Genomic DNA, 23,712 nt, shown 5'->3' with positions numbered 1-23,712 from the left:
TCCAGAACGGCCGAGACCTGGCTGGGCCGCTGGGGCTGGGGACCCGTGCACCCACGGAGCACTTCTTGGTGTCAGCTGCGCGGAGCCTTCAGTGGCCTGGCACCGGCTGTCCCAGAGCAGGCGTGAGCCCCAGTTCTCCTGGCAGCACCGTGTGAGGTCGCGCTGCACGCCACGGGCAGACGACATGGCTGCGTTGGGCCCGTCTGTGGACGTCGGGCCGGGCAGCCTGCGTGTTGGGCTGGCGGGACTCCACTGTCCTTCCTTCGTGACCCCGCAGACACGGCCGTGTGGTTTTCAGGATTAAGTTTGTCGGTAGAACACTGTGGTGATATCCCTGCCCCTAAGGGCCGTAAACTGCAATGGGGCCCAGAGCTGGGGACAGCCAGCCCCCGGGGACTCAGTTTTGCCATTGTTGTGAGCGTAAGAGCAGATGGCAGCGTGTTTTGGGTCACGCGGAGACCGCCAGCTCCTGGGAGCCCCGCAGGCCTGGGGTTGGGGAGGTAAGCAGCCCGCGGGCCAGTAGAGCTCCGGGGCCTGTGACCTCGGCCTGGAGCGGTTTGTCCGGGCCCCAGGAGCGCAGTACACGGGCTTGGCGCAGTGGCGTGGGGTCAGGGCCAGAGGGGGGCAGCGTGTCTGTCGTGTGTGTACACGTGAGCACCACCAGCCCCCCTGTGGCACAGTTATCGGGTCCTCTCCGGGACTCGTGTGGAAGGAACTCAGGGCCAGGAGATGCAATGGCCACACACGTGTGGGGGTAGCAAAGAGGGACCCCTCAGAGTCACAGCTGGGGACAGGAGTTTGAGCAGAAAAGCTCAGAGGCCGGGGGGTGCCCCTGCTGGATGTCCTCCCGGCGGCTCCTGACCGGCCCTTGCAGCTGTGGGGCGGAGGCTGGTTTGGTTCAGGCAGGTGCTCCTGGGGGCAGGGCGGGGGGCTTGGGGAGGACTGGGTTTGCATTCTCACCTGATGAGGCTCGGGTGCTGTGCCACAGATGCACACACCTGTTCAGGCCATGCTCACACTGGAGCCCCCAGCCTGGCCCCAGGCCCCGAGGACAGGAGGGACTCGGCTGGGAGGTGGGTGCGTCGCCCTGAAGGGCTGCCCCGCGGCTCTGTCTGCTCTGCTCGCACGCAGGACGAGGAGGAGATGGAAGAAGCCGCCAACCAGAAGCTTGCCCTGCAGAAGGCCAAGGAAGTGGCTGAAGTCAGTCCCATGTCGGCCACAAACGTCTCTGCTGCCGCGTAAGGCTCTCCAGAGCGGGGGGGTGGGGCCCCTGGCTTTGGCTGGAGCTCGTTGGGACAGTCCCTCCCCACCCTCTCCCGCAGGAGCCCGGGAGCAAGGGGTTGGTGAGGCAGCGCCTGCGGCCTCCCCCATTGTGAGCAGTGGTGGAGGCTCTGCTGGAGCCGTGTGCTCCTGAACGGTCGTTGACGGTCGTGGGAGGCTCGGTGTGTCCCCCCCCCCCCGGGCAGAGGCGGTGCGGTAGGGAAAGGAGTCGGGTTCCATACAACTTTTCAGAGCACGCATTCTGTGAACCAAACGATTCCTGGTGGCATGTCAACAGCCCCAAGACTTAGTGCAAAAGACTTAACGTCCTGAGTTCTGGGAATTGGGCCTGCGGGCAGGCAGAAGCCTCCGTGGCGAGTAAAGGTGAAGGCGGGGCCACGGCCTCTGGGGGAGACTCGTCGTCCACCCACAGATCCCGCCGAACCCCCAGGCACATTGCAGAAGCATGATGGGGGGCACTAAGGGACCTCGGCGGTGGGACAGAGCGTGCAGCCCAGGGACGAGGGCTGCCGTGGTCTGGGCAAGGTCAGCGGTGGCAGGACGGTGCAGACGGAGGTGGGAGAGCCTGGCGGCTGGGCCTGGGGCGGCCGCTAGACGCACAGACGCACTGCCGGGGCCTCCGCTGGCCCAGCCGAGCTCAGCTCTGAGCCACCCGCACGCCCCCACTCCCGGCCGAGCCCCGGGCCCCAGTGCCGCCGTGGCTGCCTCTTCCTGTGAGCGCCGTGGCCCTGGCACCGGCATGGCTATGGGGACCTCTGGCTGCAGTGTCCGTGGGCTCACCAGGTCGTCTGTGGCAGGTTTAAGACTGTGTGTCCTGTGTCCACACACACGAGGGAGTGGGTGAGTGTGCACCGGCAGCACAGTGGCGCCGTGGTCCTGTGGCCCCTGCCACCTGGGCACCCAGGACGCCAGCTGAGGGTCTGACCTCTGCCCTGGAGCTCCGCCCACCTCCCAGGGCCCCTGAGCTCAGCCTGGTCAGCCCGGTGTTGGCCTCGTCCCCTGTACGGCCCGGCAGGCTCTCCGGGTGCCAGTCCTGGCCTTGGCCCTCTTTCGGACGCTCAGTGGGTCTGATGTGGTCACCAGAGGTGCTGCGCAGGGCGAGGCCTGTCCTGGCGCGTGCGGGCAGAGGGTGTCCGGGTCCTGTGGTGCTGTGCTCAGTGCACCCAGTGTCTTCTGTCCCGCCCCCTCGTTTCCTGTCCTCCAGGTCAGTCTTGTTACTGGGCAGGCAGGGCCTGCTTGTCCAGGGTCCCTCCAGCAGCACCTGCGTGGGTGAGAGGAGCCACCTGAGGGACCTTCGCCTTGACGTGGCTTCCTGCTGAGCTGTGTAGCCTGTGGAGTGGGAGGGTGGGACGCTGTCTGTGACATCTGGATGGGGAGGGACCGTCAGTGTCCTGGGTGTTCGGGTGGCTCCCGCCGGTGCTCTGTGCAGGTGGGCGCAGGCGCTGCTCCAGTGGCAGGGGCCGAACTGGGGTCCCGCCTCAGAGGGACCTGCCCCTCAGGGGTCGCGGGGGGCGGGGGGGTGTCTGGCCTCGGGGGGTGGCCACTCCAGGCTCCTAGGAGGAGGGGACACCAAGGTGGGTGCCGTCCTGCCTGTCACTGCACTGAGCCTCATCGGCATGACTCGGGGGCCCTGCCGCACACACCCGCACACTCACACGTGGTCACACTCACCCACGTTCACATCTACCCTGACACACTCACTCACACAAGATCACATTTACCCTGCACGTTCACACACCCACGCATGTTCACAGGAACTTGCACGCCTGTCCTGCTTACTCACAGTCACTCTCATTTGCACACACCCTCACTCTCGTACACACACTACACTCACACACGTTCAGTCTCGCCTGCACACACGCATTCAAGCTCACGTGTTCACACACATGCACACTGACTCCACACCCTCAGACACTCACTGCCACTAACATACTCATTCACAAACTTGACACATAGTCGCACACTGATTTACACACTCCCTCGCACACACACCCCTGCTTATCCCCAAGGCCTCCAGGCAGGCGAGTTGCCCGAGCGCCTCACAAACGCCAGTGCGCTCGGCCTTGAGGAGGAGGCGCTGGTGGGGGCGATGGTGTAGGGTACTCGCTTTCTCCCTGCTGGTTTTGGAAGTTTCCAGAAAGTCACCTGGAAATGGATGCGGTCACACCCAAGGGAAGGCGGGTTGGGGATGGTGACGCCTGTTTGCCCTGGGAAAGGTAATGGTGGCCTGGGGCTGGGGCCGAGGGCAGAGTCAGGGGCCACTCTGCTCCTGCTGAGCCCGGAGCTGCCCTGGGCCCCAGGTCTGGAGGGCGGCCGTGCAGAGCCCGGCCCGTGGGGTCTAGCGCTGTCCTCCCAGGGCGGGGGTGCCCGGCTGCGGCAGGCGGCCCCTGGGCAGTGCCCTTGTCTTCTGGCCGCCGGGGGTTTGCCCTGTTCGCCTCCGTCTCACTTTTGTGCCAGATGCTCTTTCTCAACTTCTGTTTTACCCCGAGGTTGCGGCCAGTGACCGTTTGGACGGACTGTCCCTGGCCTTCTGCCCAGATGCACACCGCAGCCTGCACGCAGACCTGACACGGCTCATGCGTGTGCTCGTGTGTCTGAGAGCCCTCTCTGGTTTCCTCACTTCCGTTCTGTTTTGTTTTTTGCATGTGCAGTTTTGTAAAGCAAACTCGAGCTACTGTATCTCGCAGCTCCTCTGTCTCCAGCGTGAACTCACCGTGAGTCGCTACGGTCCCCACCCTGGCTTCATGGCAGCTACACGCAAACACCTCCCCCTCCTCACTCTGCTTCTGCCTCCGGTCATTCGCTTCAGGGCAGCTCCAGGCCAGCCTCCCGCGGCCTGGCAGGGACGGCGGGCTCGCTTCCCGACGTCCCCGAGTCCTGCTGGCAGGCATCAGACTCCGAGTGTGGCCCCCTCCTCTCCCTCCTGGTCTCTGTCCTCTCATCTGCTGTCTGTCCGTGCGCCGTCACTCTGGGGTCTCGGGTCCCCTCCTGGCCTCTGTGATGCGGTGTGTTCTTCGGTGCCCCTGGGACGTCCCTGGGCTCCTCCTGCCTTGTCCCTTCCTTCCTCGGGGTAGGACGTGTCTGTGACCCTCATGAAGTCCTTGTCCCAGCAAGAGTGGAGCTGCTTCTGGTCGTGAGGCTTACACAAGACCAGCAGGGCCCAAGGCACAGCCCCGGGAACCCCAGATAACCCTCCCGGGGCAACACAGGCGGGCGTGGGGGGCGGAGTGGGCCCGGGAGGCTGGGCCCCAGGCCTCCTCCTCAGGGTGAGGTCAGGCCATGCGGAGGGAAGTCCCGGCGGGAGCCGGGTATGGTTGGGCCACCCGCATGGAGGTGGTGCCCTGGTGGTGGAGGTGGTGGTGGTGGCCCCTGCTGTCCCCACGGCCAGCGCCGAGCTGAGCTTGGTCCCCCACAGGCACCCAGAGCTGCTGGCTGCTGGGGCCCTGATGTCTCACGGGGAAGGAAGCTGGATCTGGGGCGAGCGACTGGCGGGTGGAGTGAGGTGGGGACGGAGGGCGTCATACCTGGGCTGCTGTGTGTGTTCAGCCGCCACAGGTGAGTGGACTTTCGGCCCAGAAACCTCAAAGTGGGGTCACGGCCCAGAGGCAGGCATGGCGCTCCGGTCGGCTGTGCCTGCCAGCGGGCGCAGGACTTGGAGGGAGCGGCTCCTCTGCGTGCCCCTTGCAGCACCTTTTCTCTGTGGAGGCTTTGCAGAGACAGGGCGGGGGCAGGAGGAAGAGGATAGAAACGTTGATCGGTGGCCTCTCCCTGGTGCCCCTACCAAGGAGCAGACCCACGCCCTGGCCTGTGTCCTGACCAGGAATCCAACCAGCAACCCTTAGCTCTGCAGGATGAAGCCCAACCCACTGAGCCCTTTCCAGGGAGGACTCTGCTTGGACTGGAGTCCGCGGCCACACTGGCCTGCAGGGCAGAGGGCGGTGGTCCTTGCGGTCACGTCCCTACGCTGTGTGCGCACTCGGAGCAGAGAGGCCAGTGCCGGGGCAGGCGGCCGATTCAGACGCCGGGGGGCGGGGAACGAGGCCAGGTACAGACGGGGTGTGTCCAGAGAGGAGGCGGCGGCTCCGCTGGGAACGGGCCTGCGGACGGTGTGGGTGGCAGGGGCCCGGGGAGGCGCGGAGACCAGAGGCCGCAGGCTGGGGCCGGCGGAAGGCAGTGCACCCTGCTCCCTGGAGAATTCCTGACGGGGGCCCACCAACCCCATGGCGCCCTCCCGTCCAGCCCAGTCAGTCCCCTGCTCTGTGACCTCGAGCTGGTTCCAGCGTGGGCACCGGCCGCACCGGCGGAGGGCACCGCCTGTCGGCAGCCGCATCCCCTTTTCTTTATGGCCCGTCAGTCCTGGCAGAGCTGGGCCTCAGGGCTGCGGCTCCAGTCTTCCTGCGCCGACCAAGTGGCCCAGGCTCTGGGCCCGTCTGGGGTGACAGAGGGCACTGAGGCAGTGACACCCTCGCGGCTCCTTTGCTCGGGGTGCGCCCCGCCTGCTGCCATCACTTGCACGGGTCGGCGGCACTCGGAAGGCACCTGAAACCAGCTCTGCATTGTGTCTGGTGTCCACGGTGGGCGGGTGGGTCCCTTGTGGCTCCAGGTAGAAGCCAAAGAAAGAAGAGGTGGGCTTCCTGCAGGGGGACCCAGGAGCAGGGCCTGCGACAGCAGGCAAGGGTATGAGTCAGCAGGCGACCAGAGAGGTGCACACAGGTCCCCCGAATGTCACCCTGCCTCCCGGTTGGGCCCCCAGGTGAGGGACAGGTGCCGTGTACTCTGCCCGGAGTGTTTCCCACGTAGGGGCCCGGGCTCGCCTTCCAAGGGGCAGGGCTCATTGTCCTCCACGTGGTCCAAACTAGCGGGCACCTCCCTGCAGCTACCCATGGGGCCAGGGCCCCCCCACCCCGAGCTGGTGGCCGGGCTGCATGGGAACCCCTCAGGCTGTGGCCCAGGTGTGTTTGTGGCCAAGGCCGCCCGTTGCGGTTAGACCCTAGTGTCTGGTCCCAGCTCTGTTAGCGACTCGCAGTGGGACCCTTGTGGGTCGAGCTCTCTGGGCTGTGCCCTCACCTGTGAAGTGGGAGCAGCACCCGACCCCCAGGTAGTGGTGGGGGTCGGAGCAGGTGGGCACCAGTGCCCAGGCCACAGTGTGGGCCACTAGACGACACAGATATCACCGTCATCCTTGTTCTCTGGCTGCCAGTGCCTCCCCCACTGTGGTCTGGTGACCTCTGGGGATGGAGGGTGACCATCCCACCTCAGAGGTCTGCTTGGCCAAGGGGCCTGGAGTCTCCCACTTTGGGGTTTTCTCAGCAAAGAACCAGAGAGCACAGGTCTGTGTCCCCGGGTATAGAGCCCACTGAGAAGGGGTGGGCAGGGTCGAGGCCGGGGCGGCCTGTCCAGTGAGGGCTGAGCCGGGACCCCAGGCCACTCCACGGGCGGCTCTGGCTCTCCCTGTGGGCGGGGGCAGGGTGTTCTCCACGGAGCAGGCGAGAGCAGGGCGTCGGCGCCTCGGGCGTCTGTCTCCCGCGGGCAGACGGGCACTGGGCTGGGCGGCAGTTGCCCTGATGGGGCTGCCCCCACCCAGGGTTAGTCCTGGCCCCCTGGCTGCTCCCAAGGGGGCGGCTGCACCCAGGTGCCCACTCTCTGGGTTGTGCTGTCTGCTGTCCCCAGTCCCTCTGGACAGTGGCTGCCTCTGGGGCGTTCAGGGGAGAGTTCCGGCCTTGGGCAGCTCTGCTGTCCTGTCGCAGGGCCCCTGGCCTCTGGCCTCAGGCCAGACCCTCGGGCCTACCCATCTGCACGCCCCTCCACCCCGTATTCTGGCTTTCTTGGTCAGCGGCCCACCTGTCCCGCCAGGTGGGCCTGGCTGCCACCTTGGGCTGGTGCCCATCATCTCCACTGCCCTGTTCTTCTTGGCCTCAGTCCAGCATCCGGGCCCAGGAGCGGCCTTGCATCCTGCCCCGCACCGGTGCACCTGCAGCGTGTGGGCCCCACTGGGCCATGTGTTACCCTGGGTGCCCACCTGCCCTGTTGCATCCATTGCCTGGGTCTTGAGGGCTCCCGTGCCGCTCTGCCCATCTGCTCCCTGTGTCCACTCCGCCACCTCCCCTCCATCGCTGAATGTCATTTGTGGCTTCCCCTGCGAGGCAGAGACCTGGGGGTGTGCAGGGGGTGCTCACATCTCATCTCCCCCCAGCCGGCAGCAGAACTCGGCCAAGGCGCGCTCAGTGTGGGAGCAGCGGGCCAGCCAGCTGCGGCTGCAGAACCTGCGGGCCAGTTGCGAGGCGCTGTACAGCGAGCTGGACCCCGAGGAGCGGCTGCGCTTTGCCACCTCTCGCCACCTGCGGCCTGACATGAAGACGCACCTGGACCGGCCCCTCGTGGTGGAGCCTGGCTCGCGGGGATCGGCTGGGGGCAAGGCCCGGCCCGAGGGCACCGAGGCCATGGATGGTGCGGACCCGCCACGCAGGCACCACCGGCACCGCGACAAGGACAAGGCCGCCCCTGCCACGGCGACGGAGCAGGACCGGGCTGATGCCCCAAAGACGGAGGGCGGGGAGCCCACGGCCCGGGAGGAGCGGGCACGAGCGCACCGGAGCCGCAGCAAGGAGGCCGCGGGAACCCGGGAGGTCCGGAGTGAGCGCGGCCGCGGAGCGGGACCTGAGGGCGGCCGGCGCCACCACCGGCGTGGCTCCCCCGAGGAGGCGGCCGAGCGAGAGCCCCGGCGCCACCGCGCACACCGGCACGCGCCCGACACGGGCAGGGAGCGGCGAGCACGGCACCGCGGTGGCCCCCGCGCAGGGCCCCGGGAGGCAGAGAGCGGGGAGGAGCCGGCGCGGCGGCACCGGGCTCGGCATAGGGCACCGCCCGTGCAGGAGGATGGGGAGAAGGAGGCCCCGGAGAAGGAGGGCGAGACCGACGACCGGGACCAGGAGAGGGAGCTTCGGACCCCGCAGCCCCAGTGAGTGAGCGCTCGCCACCCTCCCACCGCGCTGTCTCCGCCCCTCCGGGTGGAGCCCACCTGCCGAGTGACGGGACTGGGAGCGCCCGAACCGCTCCCTCACGTTAGGGCTCCAGGAGAAAGCGGGGCTCCCTGGGAGGTTGTGGGGCAGGCTTGGGAAAGACCCGGCGCCGGAGTGGGCGGGCCTGCGCTGGGGCGGGGGCGGGGCCAGGCCGGGGTTGCGGATTCCCGAGCTCAGGTCAGCGGCCCCCACGCTCGCCTGCTGGCCACACAGCATCCGGAGCCAGCCGCCAGCCAGAGCCCCTGCGCAGGGTCAGTGCGGCCGCCGCACCGACGTGTGCAGAGCTCTGTCCTGGCCACCGGCAGGCTGACCTGGGACAGAGTCTCTTCCGAGTTTCTCCTGCAGACAGCTCTGTTTCACACACACTGCCTCGTGATGCCAGCGCGCCTGGCCTCGTGTCAGGGCGGGACAGCCGAGTTGACCCCATCCCCACATGGGTTTAGGGTTTTTTAGACCTAAAACCACGCAAATGTGCAGAGGGGTGAAGAGCCCTGTGGAAGTCTGGTGTAGCAAGGAGGTGGTGGGGAGCTTACTGCATCTGGATAGGGGTTTCGGGAGCTGGGTTTGGTGGACCCGGTGGGAGGGTGGGGCAGGGCTGCCTCAGCCCCGACGCTCACTGTTGGTTGCAGGGAGCCGCAGTGCGACCTGGAGGGCCCTGGGGTCGAGGGCGCGGCCCCTGTGCGGGCGCTGCCCAGCACCTGTGTGCAGAGGGTGGAGGAGCAGCCGGAGGACGCAGACAACCAGCAGAACGTCACTCGGATGGGCGGTCGGCCCCCAGACCCAGGGGACCCCCCACACCCCCCAGGAACTCTGGCCGGCCCCACGGGCGAGACTGCCGTCACTCCCAGTGAGTATCTCCCCGAACCCAAGCATCGCTTCTCCTGTCCTGCCTGCCTCTGGGCATCGTCCTCACCCCGCCGGAGGGAGCGTCAGGTGCTGTCCGCACCGGTGCCTCGATGCCCCTTCGCTTTCTTCCCTGTGCCCAGGGCTTCCCTGTCTGCTTTCCTGCCTTCCAAAACCATCTGCAAGTCCCCAGCCAGGTGCTGGGGACACAGTAGGAGGGAGGGGGCCTAGGGCTGCCCCGTGGGGTTACAGTCTCATCAGGAGGACAGGTCACGGCGTGGTCACGACTGCACGAGAGCTGCTGAGGACCACGTCCACTGACTTGACTGGGCGACACCCGTGGGTGCAGAGGAGGAGGTCCTGGGGGTGGCCTTCCGTCCCGCCCAGTGCCCTGCGGTCCCACCCGAGCCTTCGCCTTCCTCCCCTTGGTCACTCGTGGGCACGAGGTCATCACGGAGCAGCCGACACTGGCTGCGTGTGGGCCCCCAGCACGTGGGGGAGGCCTGCCAACCCAGGCCTCTCGCACTGTGCACGGCTGCTGTGTGGGCCCTGACGCAACAGAACACGTTCCGAGGGGCACGGGCAGAGCGGACACGGATGCCGGAGCAGCCCACGCACAGACACGGGCCTGCGCCTGCTCCCCTGGCTCAGGTGCAGCTACCTGGGCCTGTGGACCCACGTGCTACCCCAGGGGTAACAAGGGAAGCTGGCCGGCTGTGGCCACTTTGCCTCGCCCTCCTCCTTCCTGGCTGTTTCGCCTCTGTGGGTGCTAGTGACTGTCTCCCCAGACTCCCAGGAGCCAGCCCCCACTCCTGACCCTGACCCTGACCCTGACTCTGGATTAGCTTGAGGACCAGCCCAGCGCCCCACCTGCTTTTCCTCCCAGGCAACCACCCAGCCCTTAGCAACCGCTGGTCTTTTTGCCTCCATGGTTTTCTTTTTTCCCAGAGTGTCATAGGCCTGGATGCACACAGTGTGTGGCCTTGTCAGTGGGGCTCCGCTCGTTGAGTCACGTGCCTGCCAGTCCCTCTGCGTCCGCTGGCTCATTTCTCTGCCGAGCCCAATAACACCCCACTCTCTGGAGGGGCCACGCTGTTTTTCCATGTACCTGCTGGAGAGCAATTTGGTTGCTTCCGAATTTCGGCAGTTGTGACTAAGGCTGCTGTAACGCGTGTGCAGATTTTGTGTGGACATAGTTTTCCACTCCCTTGGGTGGGTACCAAGGCGAGCGATCTCTGGGTGTGATTTTGTAAGAAGCCGCCCGACCGGCTGCACGTTCTGCATTCCCATCAGCACCGCGGGCGCCGTGGCAGGTGGGGTGTGAGCAGGCGCATCCCGGCCCTTCGGGCAGGTGCGCCGTGGAGCCCAGAGCTGGGCGTGCGTGCTGCTGCCCGTGTACCGTCGTTGGTGGGTATCTGCAGGTTTCTGGCCCATTTTTTAATCAGGTTGTTTGTTTTCATTTGTATTTTTAAGATTCTTTGTGCATGTTGCGTGACGGTCTTATCAAATATGCCTTTTGCAAATATTCCCTCCCAGCCTGTGGCTTGTCTTCTCATTCTACTAGTCCTAGTTTTGCCTTTTGCAGGTGATTAGCCCCCCTGGGTCTAATACAAGATGAACATTGCTAACCGAACACCGCCGGGTAGCTTGTCACTCCCCCCCCACCCCCGCTGCCCCTGTGGCGCTCCGCCTAGAGGGGGCTGCGCTCCGGGGCCGCCCGTGTCAGCGCCCACGCCACCTCCTCCGGTTCCATTTCACGCCGAGGCGTGGGGGCCGTCTTGGCCGCACGTCTGTGAGGAGTGTAGAGTCGTGTCAAGGTTCGTGGTGGTGCACGCGGTGTCCACTTGCTCCAGTGCCGTTTGTTGAAGAGACCGTCCTCATCCCCCGTGTGGCCTTTGCTCCTTGTGTCACTGGTCCGTTGGCCGCAGCCGTGGGTCTGTGTCCGGGCCGCTGTCTCGTTCGTCACTCTGTCCGTGGGTCCTTCCGCTGACTCTGCATCATCCGATGACTGTGACTTTGCAGTCGGTCTCGGCATCCGGCAGCGATCGCTGCTGCTCCAGCCTGTCCTCCTTCAGTGTGGACTCGCCGCTCTCCTGAGTCTCTTGCCTCCCCAAGCACTTCAGGGCCAGTTCATCGGTGCCTGGTCGGGGCTGCGCCGGGACCGTGCTGCGTCCGTGGGTCACGCCGGGGAGAACTGACACCTGACCACGGGGGTCCCGCTGCCCGTGGGCGCAGACTGTCCCCGCGTCTGTTCAGGTCTCTGCTTCATCATTGGAGTGTCGCCGTTTTGCTCACGGAGAACTCGTCCACGTTTTGTTGGATTTGTTCCCACCCGTTCCACTTCTGGGGGCTGATACAAGTGGTCTTGCTCCGAGCTTCAGATTCCGCCTGTTCTTTGCCGGGCCCTGAAGCCGAGGCCCCCGGTGGGTTTAGGGGGCTTTGTGGCTGCTGCTGGTTCTCCGCCGACGTAGGTGTTTCGAGTGTTCTTTCCCTTCCCTGGTTGGTCTGACTGGAGGCTCCTCAGTTTGACCTTCTCAGAGAACCAGCTTTTGGTCGTCCAGCATTTTCTGTTGATTCCCGTCTTACATTTTAGTGATTTATGCTCTAATTCTTTTTTTTTTAGGTTACTTGGGATTTAATTTGCTTTTCTTCTCCTGGTTTCCTAAGGTGGAGGCTTAGATGATTGATTTTCGATCTTTCTTTTCTTCCAGCGTGCATTCACAGCTGTGTGTTCCCCCGGCTGCTGTGGCTCAGTGGCCCGCCTGCAAACCCGAGGCTGGCGGTTCCATGCCCTGGGTCCAGCATGTGCCTAGTTGCAGGCCGTGTCCCCGGTTGGGGGCGCTCGAGAAGCAGCCGATTGATGTTTCTCTCCCTCTCTTCCTCTCTCTAAAAATAAATAAGTAAAATATTTTTTTAAATCTGTACATTTCCCTCTAAGTTTTGCTTTACTTCATTAACAAAAATTTGACTTCACTTTTATTTAGTCGAAAATATTTTACAATTTCTCTTAGGATTTGTTTGATTCATGTGTTATTGAGAAGAAGTGTGTTATTTAATCTCTGCATAGTTGGGGATTTTTCAGTTACCTTTCTATTATTGATTCATAGTTTAATTTTACTGTGCTCCGGGAATCAACATTTTTGCCCACTTTTTAATTGGTTTGTTTTCCAGTTGTTGAGTTTTAAGGTTTGTTTGTGTGTTTTGGATACCGGTCCACATCGTTGCCGACGAGTGGCTGCTAACACTTCCTCCGTGTGGCCGGGCTGGTCCCTGCTCCTGTGGGAAGCCGGCGCCCAGGCCCCTGACTCTCAGGAGTCAATTCCATAGCCTGTTGCTCTTCTCAGTCCTCAAATTGCGATTTGGTTGAGCATTGATTCTCTTGTGTTTTTTCTGGTTAGTGTGTTATTAAAATGTCTACAAGTATAGTTCTAACCATTTCACTCCAAGACGTATACCTCTCTCATTTTTGTTTTGCTTTGCTTTGTCCTTTGCCGGACTGCAGTGGCCAGAGCAGCCTCGGAGTGGAGCTGGTGGGCAGCCGGCCTCGTTCGTGCCGGCACCCAGCCAGGTGCTGGTTTGGGGCTGGGGGGTGTGTGTCAGCGTGATGAAGTCATGAGACACTGCCTGTTAGTGCCCTTTTAGTAAATGTGTTTATCTGGAACTAAGGTTGAATTTTCTGATGGCCTTCATCATCGATAGAGATCACCCAGAAATGTGGGGGTTTATGATCATGAATTTTCTTACAATAAATGTTTTATGTAGGATATTTGGGCTGATGCTTGAAAGTGGGACGGACTCTGTGCCCCTCTTGGGTTCCGTTGAAGCGCCACAGGTTAGGACGTTGGTGTCACGCATCTCGACTCTCGCTGAGCCTCACAGACCTCACAGACGACCTGACGTGGTGTTCGCGTCTCATCCCCACTGCTGAGTGGGGACCCTAGTGACATCCTGTAAAGTCACAGTGCATCACAGTGGGTTGTGTCCCCAACCAATTTCTTAAAGTACAACTGAAGTGCAGTTAAACGCTGAAAACTAAAAACTGCCCGTTAGAACACGGATGCTTCGGGCAGCATCTCCGGGTCTCTGGGGCCAGCACAGCTGCTGCCGGGCAACTTCCTCGGACGCCTCCCTGTGGACGCCGCCCACGCTGCTCAAAAGCACCCGCACAGGGCTCTGAGAGTGGCCGACTGGGTGAAGCCCCCGCAGCACGGATGCGAGACGCCTGTGTTCTCGGCCGAGTGTGTGGTGCGAGTTATGAACGTGCTCTGCGGGGACGTCCCCGGGGAAGGTCGCAGGCCCGCCCGCCCAGAGAGAGCAGCCGAGAGCGTTTCCTGGCTTCCCGTCCTGGGGCCCGGCCCTTGGCATCACGCTCCCTGCTCTTCCCAGACTGGGCAGGATTTCCTGGTGCAGTCCTGTGGGTCTGTTTTGGGGGCAGAGCAGTTCTTCGGGAGTTTCGCTGTTTCTGTATGGATGGTACTCTGTTTAAACTGTCCTATCTCCTGAGATCAGTTTGGTAAGTTACACTTAGAAATGCGGCATCTGACTTGGCCAGTCATACAAAGAAGTGGCTTAACTTTTTAAGAAGTTTTTACTTTCTTGTTCTTAAATTCTCTTTTGCTTAACTTCCTTATAGAACGCAGACTTTAAAATCTCTCAAAAGAATTTTACCACCTATTAAAACTGTTTTATTCATTTCCTTTTTAAATCCCACCCCCGCCCCTGTCCTTCTGCAGCCCTCAGGCTGTTCTCTGCATCTGTGGGTCTGTTTTTACTTTGTTTTGTTTCCTCAGCGTCTTCGTTTTTTGTAGATTCCGTGTGTAAACGAGACTCCGAGCTGTTTCCCACCGTGGCTGCAGCGGGCGGCCCACCCACCCGTGCACGGGGGTCCCTTGGCACCGCGTCCTGGCCAGCACTCGCTGTTCATTGACTCACTGTCGAGAGCCGTCCTGGCAGGGGTGTGCGGGTGTCCCGCTCTGGTGTCCGTGCGCGTCTCTCTGACGAGCAGTGACAGGGGGCGTTTTTCGTGTCTGTGGGCCACCTGGTGTCCTCTCTGGAGTAGTGTCCAGTCAGCTCCTCTGCCCATCTGGTAATGAGTTGGGGTTTTTTGGTGCTGAGGTGTATGCGTTTTTACTAAATGCTGAACATTCACCCTTTGTAGGATTCGTCACTGTTGAGTGACGCGGTGTAGGAGAAATAACCTCCTGTAACGGGAGGGTAACCCCTCTCCCATGCAGTGGCTGTTTCTCCGTGTTGTTGATGGTTTCCGTGGCTGTGCCGCGGCTGTTGGTCTGGTGGTTCTATTTGTTTATCTTTTCTTTTGTTCTCTTGCTCAAACAGACACATCCAAAAAATATTTCCAGGAACAAGTTTAGGGAGTTTACTGCGTATGTTTTTTCAGGGAGTTTTATGGTTTTGGGTCCAACATTTAAGTCTGTAACCCATTTTGAGTTTATTTTTGTATGCGGTGTAAGAATGTAGTTAAATTTACTTTGGGGACACATACCTCTCCAGTTCCGCCAGCACCAGTTATTGAAGAATTATGCAAAGAAGTGGCTAATTTGAAAACATTTTCTCTGGTTCAGTGTTTTTTTCCCCCTTTGTCATTTTTTTATTCTTTATAATCTGTGTTCTTCCCTTTTTCTTGACTAAATTAGTTACCAGTTTTATATTTTGTGGAGTGGTATAAAAAGAACCAGCATTTTAATTTATTTGTTAGTTCTGTTATGCTTTTGTTTTTTAACTCATGACTTTCCAACTTTATCCTCATATTCCCCAACTGCCTTTTTATTGTTTTACTTCGTTTTCTAGCTTCTTGAGTTGGAGACTCGGCTTGCTTTATTCTTGAATTTTTATTGTATGATTATGTAACGACACGGATTTCCCTCTGATCGCTAATTAATTGCATCCTATATAGTCTGACCTCTGGAGCCTTCATTCTCATCCAGTTTAAGGAAACCAGGCGATCTGGGTTGTGTTCCCTGTCGGTGCGTGGGGGCTCCCTGGGCTCTGCGGAGGGGGCCGCCTGCCAGGAGCCGACCGACGGTGCCTTTCCCAGCGGCAGGCAGGCCCTCTGGTCCCCGTCCTCCCTCCCGCCCCGGGGCGGCCTCCAGTGCGAGGACGTGGTGCCCGGAGAACTGACGGTCGGCCTGGCTGCTCCCGAAGTGGCGTCTTAGTCGGGGCATTTTTGGTTTCTTCTGCAGACGTGTGTCATCAGATTCCCATTTTTCTTTTCTTCTGAGAGTTTGTGTGTCGAGTGGGCATTGCCTTCGGTCCAAAGGCGTCCTGCAGCCGCCGGGCTTTCTCCTCCGGGAGACAGGGCCGCGCCGGGCAGGCGCGGGGCCGCGGTTGTGAGTCCAGAAACGCAGGGCCAGCCCTGGTGCTACTGCTCACGAGTCACTGTGTCCTCTTCCACATGGCCAGCGGCCAGCCTGCTCTGCCCGCCCCGCGTGGGGGTGCACAGGTTGGTTTTCCGTGCTCAGCCGGCCTTGCCTCCCCGGGATAGATGCTTCCAGTCATCGTACACGACCACTTTCACGTTTTCCTGGATTCTGTTCACTGACGTTTTGCTGAGGACTTTGCTGTGAGGCCAGGAGGGATATTGCTCTGTGGTTTTCTTTTCCGTGCGGCTACCTGCTTTTGGTATGGGAATATTGAATCCATAAAATGAAGTGGAAAGGCTTTCTTCTCCTGTTTTTTTGAAAGAGATTGTGTAGCGTTGGTGTTAATTCTCCTTTAAACGTTTGCTGGAATTGCTGGTGAAACACTGATCTTTGGAACCCGCGCCGTCGACGGCCGCACCTTGTTCCTTCCCCGTCTTGGCTAGCAGCAGCCTCTCACCCCCGACTTCTCTCTTTCTTCCTTGTCAGTCTTGCTAGAAGTTAGTGAGTCTCGTGGGTCTTTTCACTGATTTTTTCTTGTTTTTATGTTTCCCATCGCATTTGATTTCTGCTGTTTCATTTTTCTCCTTTCTGTTTGCTTTGGGTTGGTTCTGCTCTTTTGTAGTTCCCTGGGACGGAAGCGCACATCACTGACTCGTCTCCCCACTCCCGCGGCACTGAGTGCTGCGAGTTCTCTCCCAGCACCGCTTCACTTGCGCCCCCGGACTTTCACATGTTGTAGTTTCGTCTTTGTTTATTCCCACTAAAAATTTTCATTAAGCCCTGGCTGGTGTGGCTCAGTGGATTGTGTGTAGCCTGAGAACCAAAGGGTCACCAGTTTGATTCCCAGTCAGGGCACGTGCCTCGGTTGCAGGCCAGGTCCCCAGTAGGGGGCGCATGAGAGGCAACCACACATGGATGTTGCTCTTTCTCTTTCTCCTTCCTTTCCCCTCTCTCTGGAAATAAATAAATAAAAATTTAAAGCAGTTTTTTCCATTAGGACTTCCTGTCTAATACACTGATGACATAGAAGTGTGCTGTCGAGTTTCCGAGTGTTTGGAGCTCTGTTTCTGGTTGTTTTTCTGTCACCGACTTACAGTGTGACTGCCCCGAGGTCAACGAGCTCACTCGGCAGGACAGGTCTCTGACACCTGCAGGGGGTTGAGCGATGTCCCTCGGCGTGTCTCAGTCCGCGCCCTGTGGGGGTGGAGAGCCAGACCCGTGGGGGGGATGGTGTGGCTGAGTTCTGTCGGCGTCCATCACTGTGGAGGAGGGGGTGCCCCGGGTCCCGCTGCAAACCTGGGTTCTCCCCTCTCCCTGCTACGTGTGCGTGTGTGTCTCCCGCCCTGTGCAGCTCTGCCTGGGGCCCGCGCACACGCGGAGTGGTGTCTTCTTGCTTGTGCGGCCCTGCGGCCACCGTGTGCCGTGTCTGTGTCTGCGTCTGACCGTGTGCTTTGCTCCGTGTCCTCTTCACCTCACACGTGTGTTCGCCACTCTTGTTTTATTTTAATCGATGTTTTTATGTTTATTTTTTTCACCTTTCTGCTTTCCAAGTAGCTACGTGGTCATATTTTAAGTTAGTTTCCTGTAGGTAGTACGTAGTTGGGTCGTGTTTTTATCCATTCTGTCCATTCCGTCTTTTGTTTGGCCTGTTTGGAACATTTGTATTTATGTGCTTTATTTTTCAGACCATAAGACACACCTCGGTTGTAGGAGAAAATAGAGAAAAATATTTTGAAGCAAAAAGTGTGATAAAATATTTAATAACATAAATAACATAATATTTCACCCGTGTGAATGTAGACAGAACTCAACAGCAGCATTAACCGCTGTCACTCCTCCCACATTTGGAGCAGGAGAAATCTGCATCTTATAGTCTGAGAAATAAGGTAATTCCACGTGTTATGGCTTAGGGCTTCTTTTTGGTTTTGTTCTGTTCTTTCTATTTTTATTTTTTCATTTCTGTGGCTTCTGCTTCCTGCCTTCCTTGGGTTACGTGTGTACACGTTAGAATTCGTTTTGATTTAACTGCAGTGTTTTGAGTGCACCCCTCTGTCGTCATTACGTTGCGCAGGCACCGATCCAACATGCCAGTTACCATCTGACCGGTTCGAACGAAGCGTGAGGATGTTGCCTCTCTTCTTCCTCCTTGTGTGTGACTGTCTCACACCTTCCCTCTGCAAGTGTCCGACCCACGTCTGTGTGTCGTGACTGTTGCCTCGACCTGGGAATTTAGAGAACCGGAGAGGAGAAGAAAGTGCATCGTATTTACTCACACCGTTACTCTGTCGATTCCTGAAACTCCAGCACTTCTTCGTTCGTAATTTGTGTTCCCTTTCGAGGACCTGCCGGGGTCCTTCTCTTGCCGCAGGCCCGCAGGCTGCAGAGCCTCGGGTCTCGGCCCCGTCCCGAGGGGTGCGCGCCGTGCGGAGCGCCGGGCTGACAGCTCTTTTTCTTTCAGCCCTTGAACAAACGTGGGCCTCTTCCTCTGACCTGCACGGTTTCTGATGAGAAATCCACGGTCATTCGCGTTGTTTTCTGCCCGTAGGTAAGCTGTTTCTCTCTCTTGCCGCTTTCGGATTTGTCTCTTTGTCCTTATATTTCGGAAGTTTGGTGATGATGTATGTCGACATGCGTTTCTTCAGGCTTTTCCTGTTCGGGGTTTGCTCAGAGTCTTGAATTTGTAGGTTTACGTCTTTTTGCCACATTTGGAATCTTTTCATCCATTATGTCTTTGACTGCGTCTTTGGCTCGGCCGCTTTCTCCTTTCCTTTCAGGACCGTTGACCTGTAGCCCTGCCGTGACGGTCGCAGAGGCCTCCGCGGCTTCGTGGCCGTTTTCTCTGTTGTTCGGACCGGGTGGCTTCCATTGTCCGTCTGCCGGGTCACGGGTCCCCGTTGGCCCCAGGCCACCGTGAGGCCCATCTTTTGAGTTTTACTTTCAGTTATTTATTGTATTTTTCAGTTATCAAATTTCTGTTTGGTTCTTCTTTATACCTTCTGTTTCTTTGCTGAGGTTGTGTTTCCATTCATTTCAGATGCGTGTTAGTAGCCTGAGTATTTTTGTGACGGGCGCACTGAGTTACCTTCGGACATCTCTGACGCCCGCACCGTTTGCTGTCCATCAGTCGCTTTTTCTCATTGAGTGGACGCTTCCCCGGCTCTGGGTGTGACAAGTGACTTTTGCTGAGGCCCAGGCATGGTGGTGCTGGGGCATTAGCCTGAGGGCCTCATTTCTGTCCTCACCGGTCTGCTGAGACACTTCTCCAGCGGGGGCGGGGAGGGCGCTGTCTCACTGAGGGACGGGCTGAAGGTCAGGTTTCTCACTTGGCCTCCATTGACACCCGGCAGGAGAGGATGCCTCGTCCCGGGTGGGAGTCCCCTCTCCTCGCTGGACCTGCCCTGTCTGAGAGACTGGGAGTGCCCTTTCTGCGCCCCGTGTGGCCTTTGGTGACATGGCCTGGGTCGACGTCGTTTTTTCTGGGTTGTGAGTAAAGATCCTGGCTTTCCACGGGGTTCTCTCCTTCCTTCAAAGGGCCGGCTGCCTCGTCACTCCTGGGCGGTGGTGGGAGTCCATGTCCCCATGTGGCCTCTCCTGGCGTTGCCGGGGTTGGGAGTCTTCTTACCAGAGGGAGGGGTGAGAGGACCCCACTGGGCTCTCTGCGGAACCACCCTGGCGGGCACCTCATCATTACAGGCTGTGGGGCGTGACCTCAGCCCCCTGACTCGGTGTCTGCGTGTTGGGCTGCGGCAGGGCGGCCGCTGCCCACCATGCATCTCTCTGTGCCCTGCGGTTGGTTGGGGACACTGGCTTTTGTTGGGACTTGAAAAACATCTGTGCCTTTGGGAATTTCTGGGCTGGCAGCTTCTCCAGCACCAAGAACACGTGAGGCTAAAAGAAAACCTGGGAAAGGGGACGTCCCCCTGGGACTGCTCAGGCCCCAGGGCCCCCGGCCAGTCTGCCGCCCTCCCTCCACCGCTGACGTCTGCCTTGTGGGTGGTGCCCGGGATTTTGGTGCTGCGTGGGATGCAGGGGGGGGCCCTGCTGCTTCACCTTCCAGAAGCTGACGTCGGAGAGAATCTCTGTGCACAGCGTGAGGAACGGGCTGAGACCCTGCCCCCCAGCCCCCACGTCTCTGTGTTTGGTTACTGTGTGTGGGAAAGGCTCTCCTTTTCCCAGCGAATTGGCACTTTTGTTAAAAATAAATCGGTGGGGTCCTGGCTGGTGTAGCTCGGGGGACTGAGCACGGGCTGCGAACCAAAGAGTCGCCAGTTCGATTCCCAGTCAGGGCCCAAGCCCGGGTTACAGGCCAGGTCCCCCAGTGGGGGCCACGTGAGAGGCAACCACACAGTGATGTTTCTCTCCCCTTCTCCCTCCCTTCCTCTCTCTCTCTCTAAAAATAAATAAATATAAATAAATCGGTGGGTGTGATTGCATTTCAGGAGGAATTTCTGGGATTCCAGTTGTAAATGTTAGTTCCGCTACATTGTCTTGTGTTTGCTTTTCACACACGCGGTGCTGGAGGTGGGCTCTGCCCTGCGGCCTGGTGTTCGACTTCCTCTCTGCTCCTTTCTCGTGGCTCCTCCGCGTCCTTCTCTGTCTCCCTTGCTCTGCCTCAGTCCCACCCATTTCCTATCGGCCCCTTGCGATGTGGCCGGCGCCCGTCTCACACCTCCTGGCTGTCCACGCGCGGTCGTTTTGAGCTCTGGGGTCTGGTCGAGGCGCTTTTCCCCAGCAGGAATCGCTTGCTCGATGGTGTTCGCGTCCGGTGGGGACGCCGCGTGCGTGCTCCTGTGCGCTGGGTCTTCGTGGGGTGTGGTCATCACCTGACGGGTTTTCCTCCTTACGTTCCGTTTTCTCACGGGGAAGGGTGCACGTGGACGCTGGCCCCACTGTCTGGTGACAAGGACCGTGTCGCGTCTCCCTGCGCCTGCGGTGACGCGGACAGTGTAGGGTGTGGGGAGGGTTCGGGCGGCCGACTCGCAGCCAGTCCGGCAGCTGCTCTTCGGTGAGCAGGGTGAAACCCGGCCGCCCCGCCTGGCAGGCCTGGGGGGCGTCGGTCTGGGGGGCCACCCTGTCTCTGGGGGGCCCCGGGCCTCCACCCTCTCTCCCTTGCTTCACTGGTCACTCAGCCCCCGAGGGCGCCTCTCCGCTCAGCTGTCCCTTGGCCCCTCAGAGGCAGCGGCGGCCCCCCCGGGGCTGCGCTCCCACCAACCGGGTCTCACTCTGCTGCTCGGCATTTCTCGGCCCAGGGTGGGCCCCCCCCCCAGCTTTGAGTCCCCACCTGCCCGTGCACTCACGTCTGCGGCTCTGTCACCAGATGCTGTGAGGTGTGGGCCGTGAGTGGTTTGTGTAGGGCGTGTGGGGAGGCGAGCGGGGCGCCGGCCTCCTCCCGCGGCTTCCGCTGGGTGAGAACTCACAGCCTCGGCCACGTCTCTCGCTCCCTCCCCTTCCTTCCCGCGGAGCCCGCTGCCCCTGCAGGGCCGGCACTTCGAACAGGCTCCCCCTCAGCCTCTGGCCTTCTTGGTCTCCTCTGTTGGAGCTCTGTGTCTCCCCTAGGCACTTCTGGTTGACGTGTCACTTTGTGGTCTCCTCGGTCCCTCTCTCCCCCACTTACCAGGAGGCGTCTGGTCCCCCAGGCGGAGTCTCCAGGCTGTTCCACGTCCGTGCTGTGCTCCGGGCTCCTGGGGTCAGTGTGGGTGGCATCGCGCTTTTAATGTTACATCTTTTGCCAACTTTTGTTGCGATTTTCTGTGTGATCCATGAGTTGTTCGTAAGTATGATTTTGAATTTTCAAATGTTAGAAGTTTTTAAAAAAGTATTATATGTATTTATTTTTAGAGGGGAAGGAAGGAGAAAGAGAGGGAAGGAAACATCAGTGCGCGGTTGCCCTCATGCGCCCCACACGGGGGACCCGGCCTGCAACCCAGGCGTGTGCCCCGAACTGGGAATCGAGCCGGCGACCCCCTGGTTCGCAGGCCGGTGCTCAGTCCAGTGAGCCACACCAGCCAGGGCTCTGTATGTGTGGTTTTTTTAAATTGCTTTCTTCCAAACCGTTTTTCCCATTGATTTCATTATTGTAGTGCATCTCTCCTTGCATTTGATACCATCCTCTTCTTCTACTTCTTCAGGAAGAACATTTCTTCCAGTTTGTTTTAGTGAGATTTGACAGTGGCGAATTCTCCCGATTTTCCTGGAAAATCTTTATTTTGGGGGAAAGCGGGTTCCCTTTGCTTGGCATTCTGACTCGTGCCCGTCCGCACACGCCTCCTCCACGCCTGCCGCCCGCCCTGCCTGCCCCGCGTGGCGGCTCGTGCACCCTCCTCACAGTGGGGAGTTGAAACCTCGGGAGTAGGAACGAGTGTGATGGGCCATCGGTTTCTGTCGCCCGCCCTCCAGAAACCGCCAGCTCGTGGGGCCCATGCCGTGTGTGTCGGCACCGGGGTCTGGCCCGTGGAATCCCCCAGGGTCCGCGTTCGGTGTCCTTTCCTGCCTCCTCTGCCCTCAGTGTCCCCTCTGGGCGCGTCGTTAGGTCGAAGGCAGGCCCGTGGGTGCCAGTAGCCCTGTCGGTGGCCTCCTGACGGCGTCACACGTCCCCGGGAGGCCACACCACCCCCGCGCATCGGGCACAGAGCCAGACACTTGACAGGAAGCCGGCGATGCCGTTGCGGACCCTCCCCGGGCAGCGGCGTCCAGTCCCTGCCACCCTCCCTCGGGCCACCAGGTCCGGCCCCCTTGTGGCGACGCTGAGGTGGATCAGGCCGCGCGGTGTCCTCCGTGCACGGCGTCGCCCACTGTCCCCCCGTGGTTCAGTGCTCACCAGTGTCTGTCACCCAGATGTTATCCGGAGTCACAGTGGGGTTTTTTACGATCTCGCCTTCTTCTGTAAGGAAGGACTTTCTTCCGAAATAGTTTGCAGTTGTGTTTAGGCGAGAAACAAGCTCAACTCTGTGCTTGTGCTTAAGTTTCCACAGTCGTGAGTCGTGAGCCTGGGGGACTGAGGGGAGCATTGTGAGTCTTCGGGTCGTAACGTTTTTGCTGTGTTCATTCCTGTGAACTCGCTGTCACTCTTGGTGCTTAAATTGCCCCCTTGGTGGCCAGTGGGAGCCCCCGCAGGCCGGCCTTTGGGACCTCACCTGCCCCTGCAGGTCTCTGACAGCCACACGGTTTTCGTCAGCGAGGACACGCCCCGGGTCCTCACGTCCCTTCCCTGCCCGGACCTGGAATAGGCCTTTCCTCCGAGGGGACCGCCAGCGTCCTCGCTCCCTGCGGCCCCACTCCGCGCCGGCCTTGCGGCCTCCTGGCCTTCAGCTCCTCGTGGGAGCCGGCCCTCGGCTCAGAGGTGGCCTTTCAGGGCTCCGGCACCACGTCCGGACCGGCCGGAGCCCCGCAGAGGGAGCGGGCGGACGTGCAGCCTCACCCCGTCTCCCGCCTTGCGGCCAGCCCCGGCTCGGGTCCCCTGCCAGCACGCTAGGCCACGTCCCCCGGGGCGCCCCCTCCGAAAGCCTGCGTCTAGGTTCGCCCGTGAGAGCCGTGCCCGGGAGCCCAGCACCAGAACCAGGTCGGCCTCGCGGCTGCTCCTCCGTGGCGGCCTCTGTCGCTGTCCTGCCCAGTGTCTCCTCAGTGACCTAACGCCTGCTGCCACGTCCCTCCTCCTCTCCAGTAGCCTGACCGTCACCACCAACTGTGCCTGTGCTCCTCCCACCTTCTGCCCCTTCTGCCCCCGCCCCTCGCACTTGCTGCCAGTCTGGCCCGGACGTGTCCCCGCCCCGGCTGGGGCTCCCTGCCTCCTCGTCTGTGCCTCAGAGCTCAGCGAGTCCACGTGGTTCTTTCCCCCGTTTACTCGTCCTTGGGTTTGCCTTATGGTTCTTGTGCAGGAGTCTAAGAAGCCGTGGTTTTAAAATAGTAAAATCCTGGCCCTGGCCAGGCGGCTTGGTCAGGTGGAGCGTCGCCCAGCTCACAGAAACATCGTGGGTTCAGTCCCGGGTCAGGGTGTGCACAGAAGTCAGCTGATCGATCTTTCTTTCTCTCTTTCTTTCTTTTCTTTTCTTTGATTGTTAAGTGGTCTTCAACTGAGATATTTTCCTTTGTAGTTCTTAGCGAGCCAGGCACTCCTCTGCACCTCTGTGGACGTCATCTATGATGTCAGCCCACAGCCTGGGCCGTCTCCAGGACCTCTTTAGCGGTTCCAG

General features: G+C 60.2%; 1 protein-coding gene across 1 annotated transcript in view; it reads left to right on the top strand.

Moving 5' to 3' along the window:
• The window catches only part of CACNA1B (calcium voltage-gated channel subunit alpha1 B), a 128,364-nt gene that overhangs the window by 49,958 nt on the left and 54,694 nt on the right, over positions 1–23,712 (top strand). Inside the window, exons 18-20 of the mRNA XM_053667845.1 lie at positions 1,132–1,238; positions 7,475–8,239; positions 8,930–9,147. Coding sequence (XP_053523820.1) covers positions 1,132–1,238; positions 7,475–8,239; positions 8,930–9,147 — 1,090 coding nt within the window. The remainder of the gene's footprint in view (positions 1–1,131; positions 1,239–7,474; positions 8,240–8,929; positions 9,148–23,712) is intronic.

The sequence above is a fragment of the Artibeus jamaicensis genome, unplaced genomic scaffold (assembly GCF_021234435.1).
Source record: "Artibeus jamaicensis isolate MK-2021 breed Jamaican fruit bat unplaced genomic scaffold, CSHL_Jam_final contig_471, whole genome shotgun sequence".
In the NCBI taxonomy this organism is placed as follows: domain Eukaryota; kingdom Metazoa; phylum Chordata; class Mammalia; order Chiroptera; family Phyllostomidae; genus Artibeus; species Artibeus jamaicensis.
This window is presented reverse-complemented; position numbering and strand designations above follow the sequence as displayed.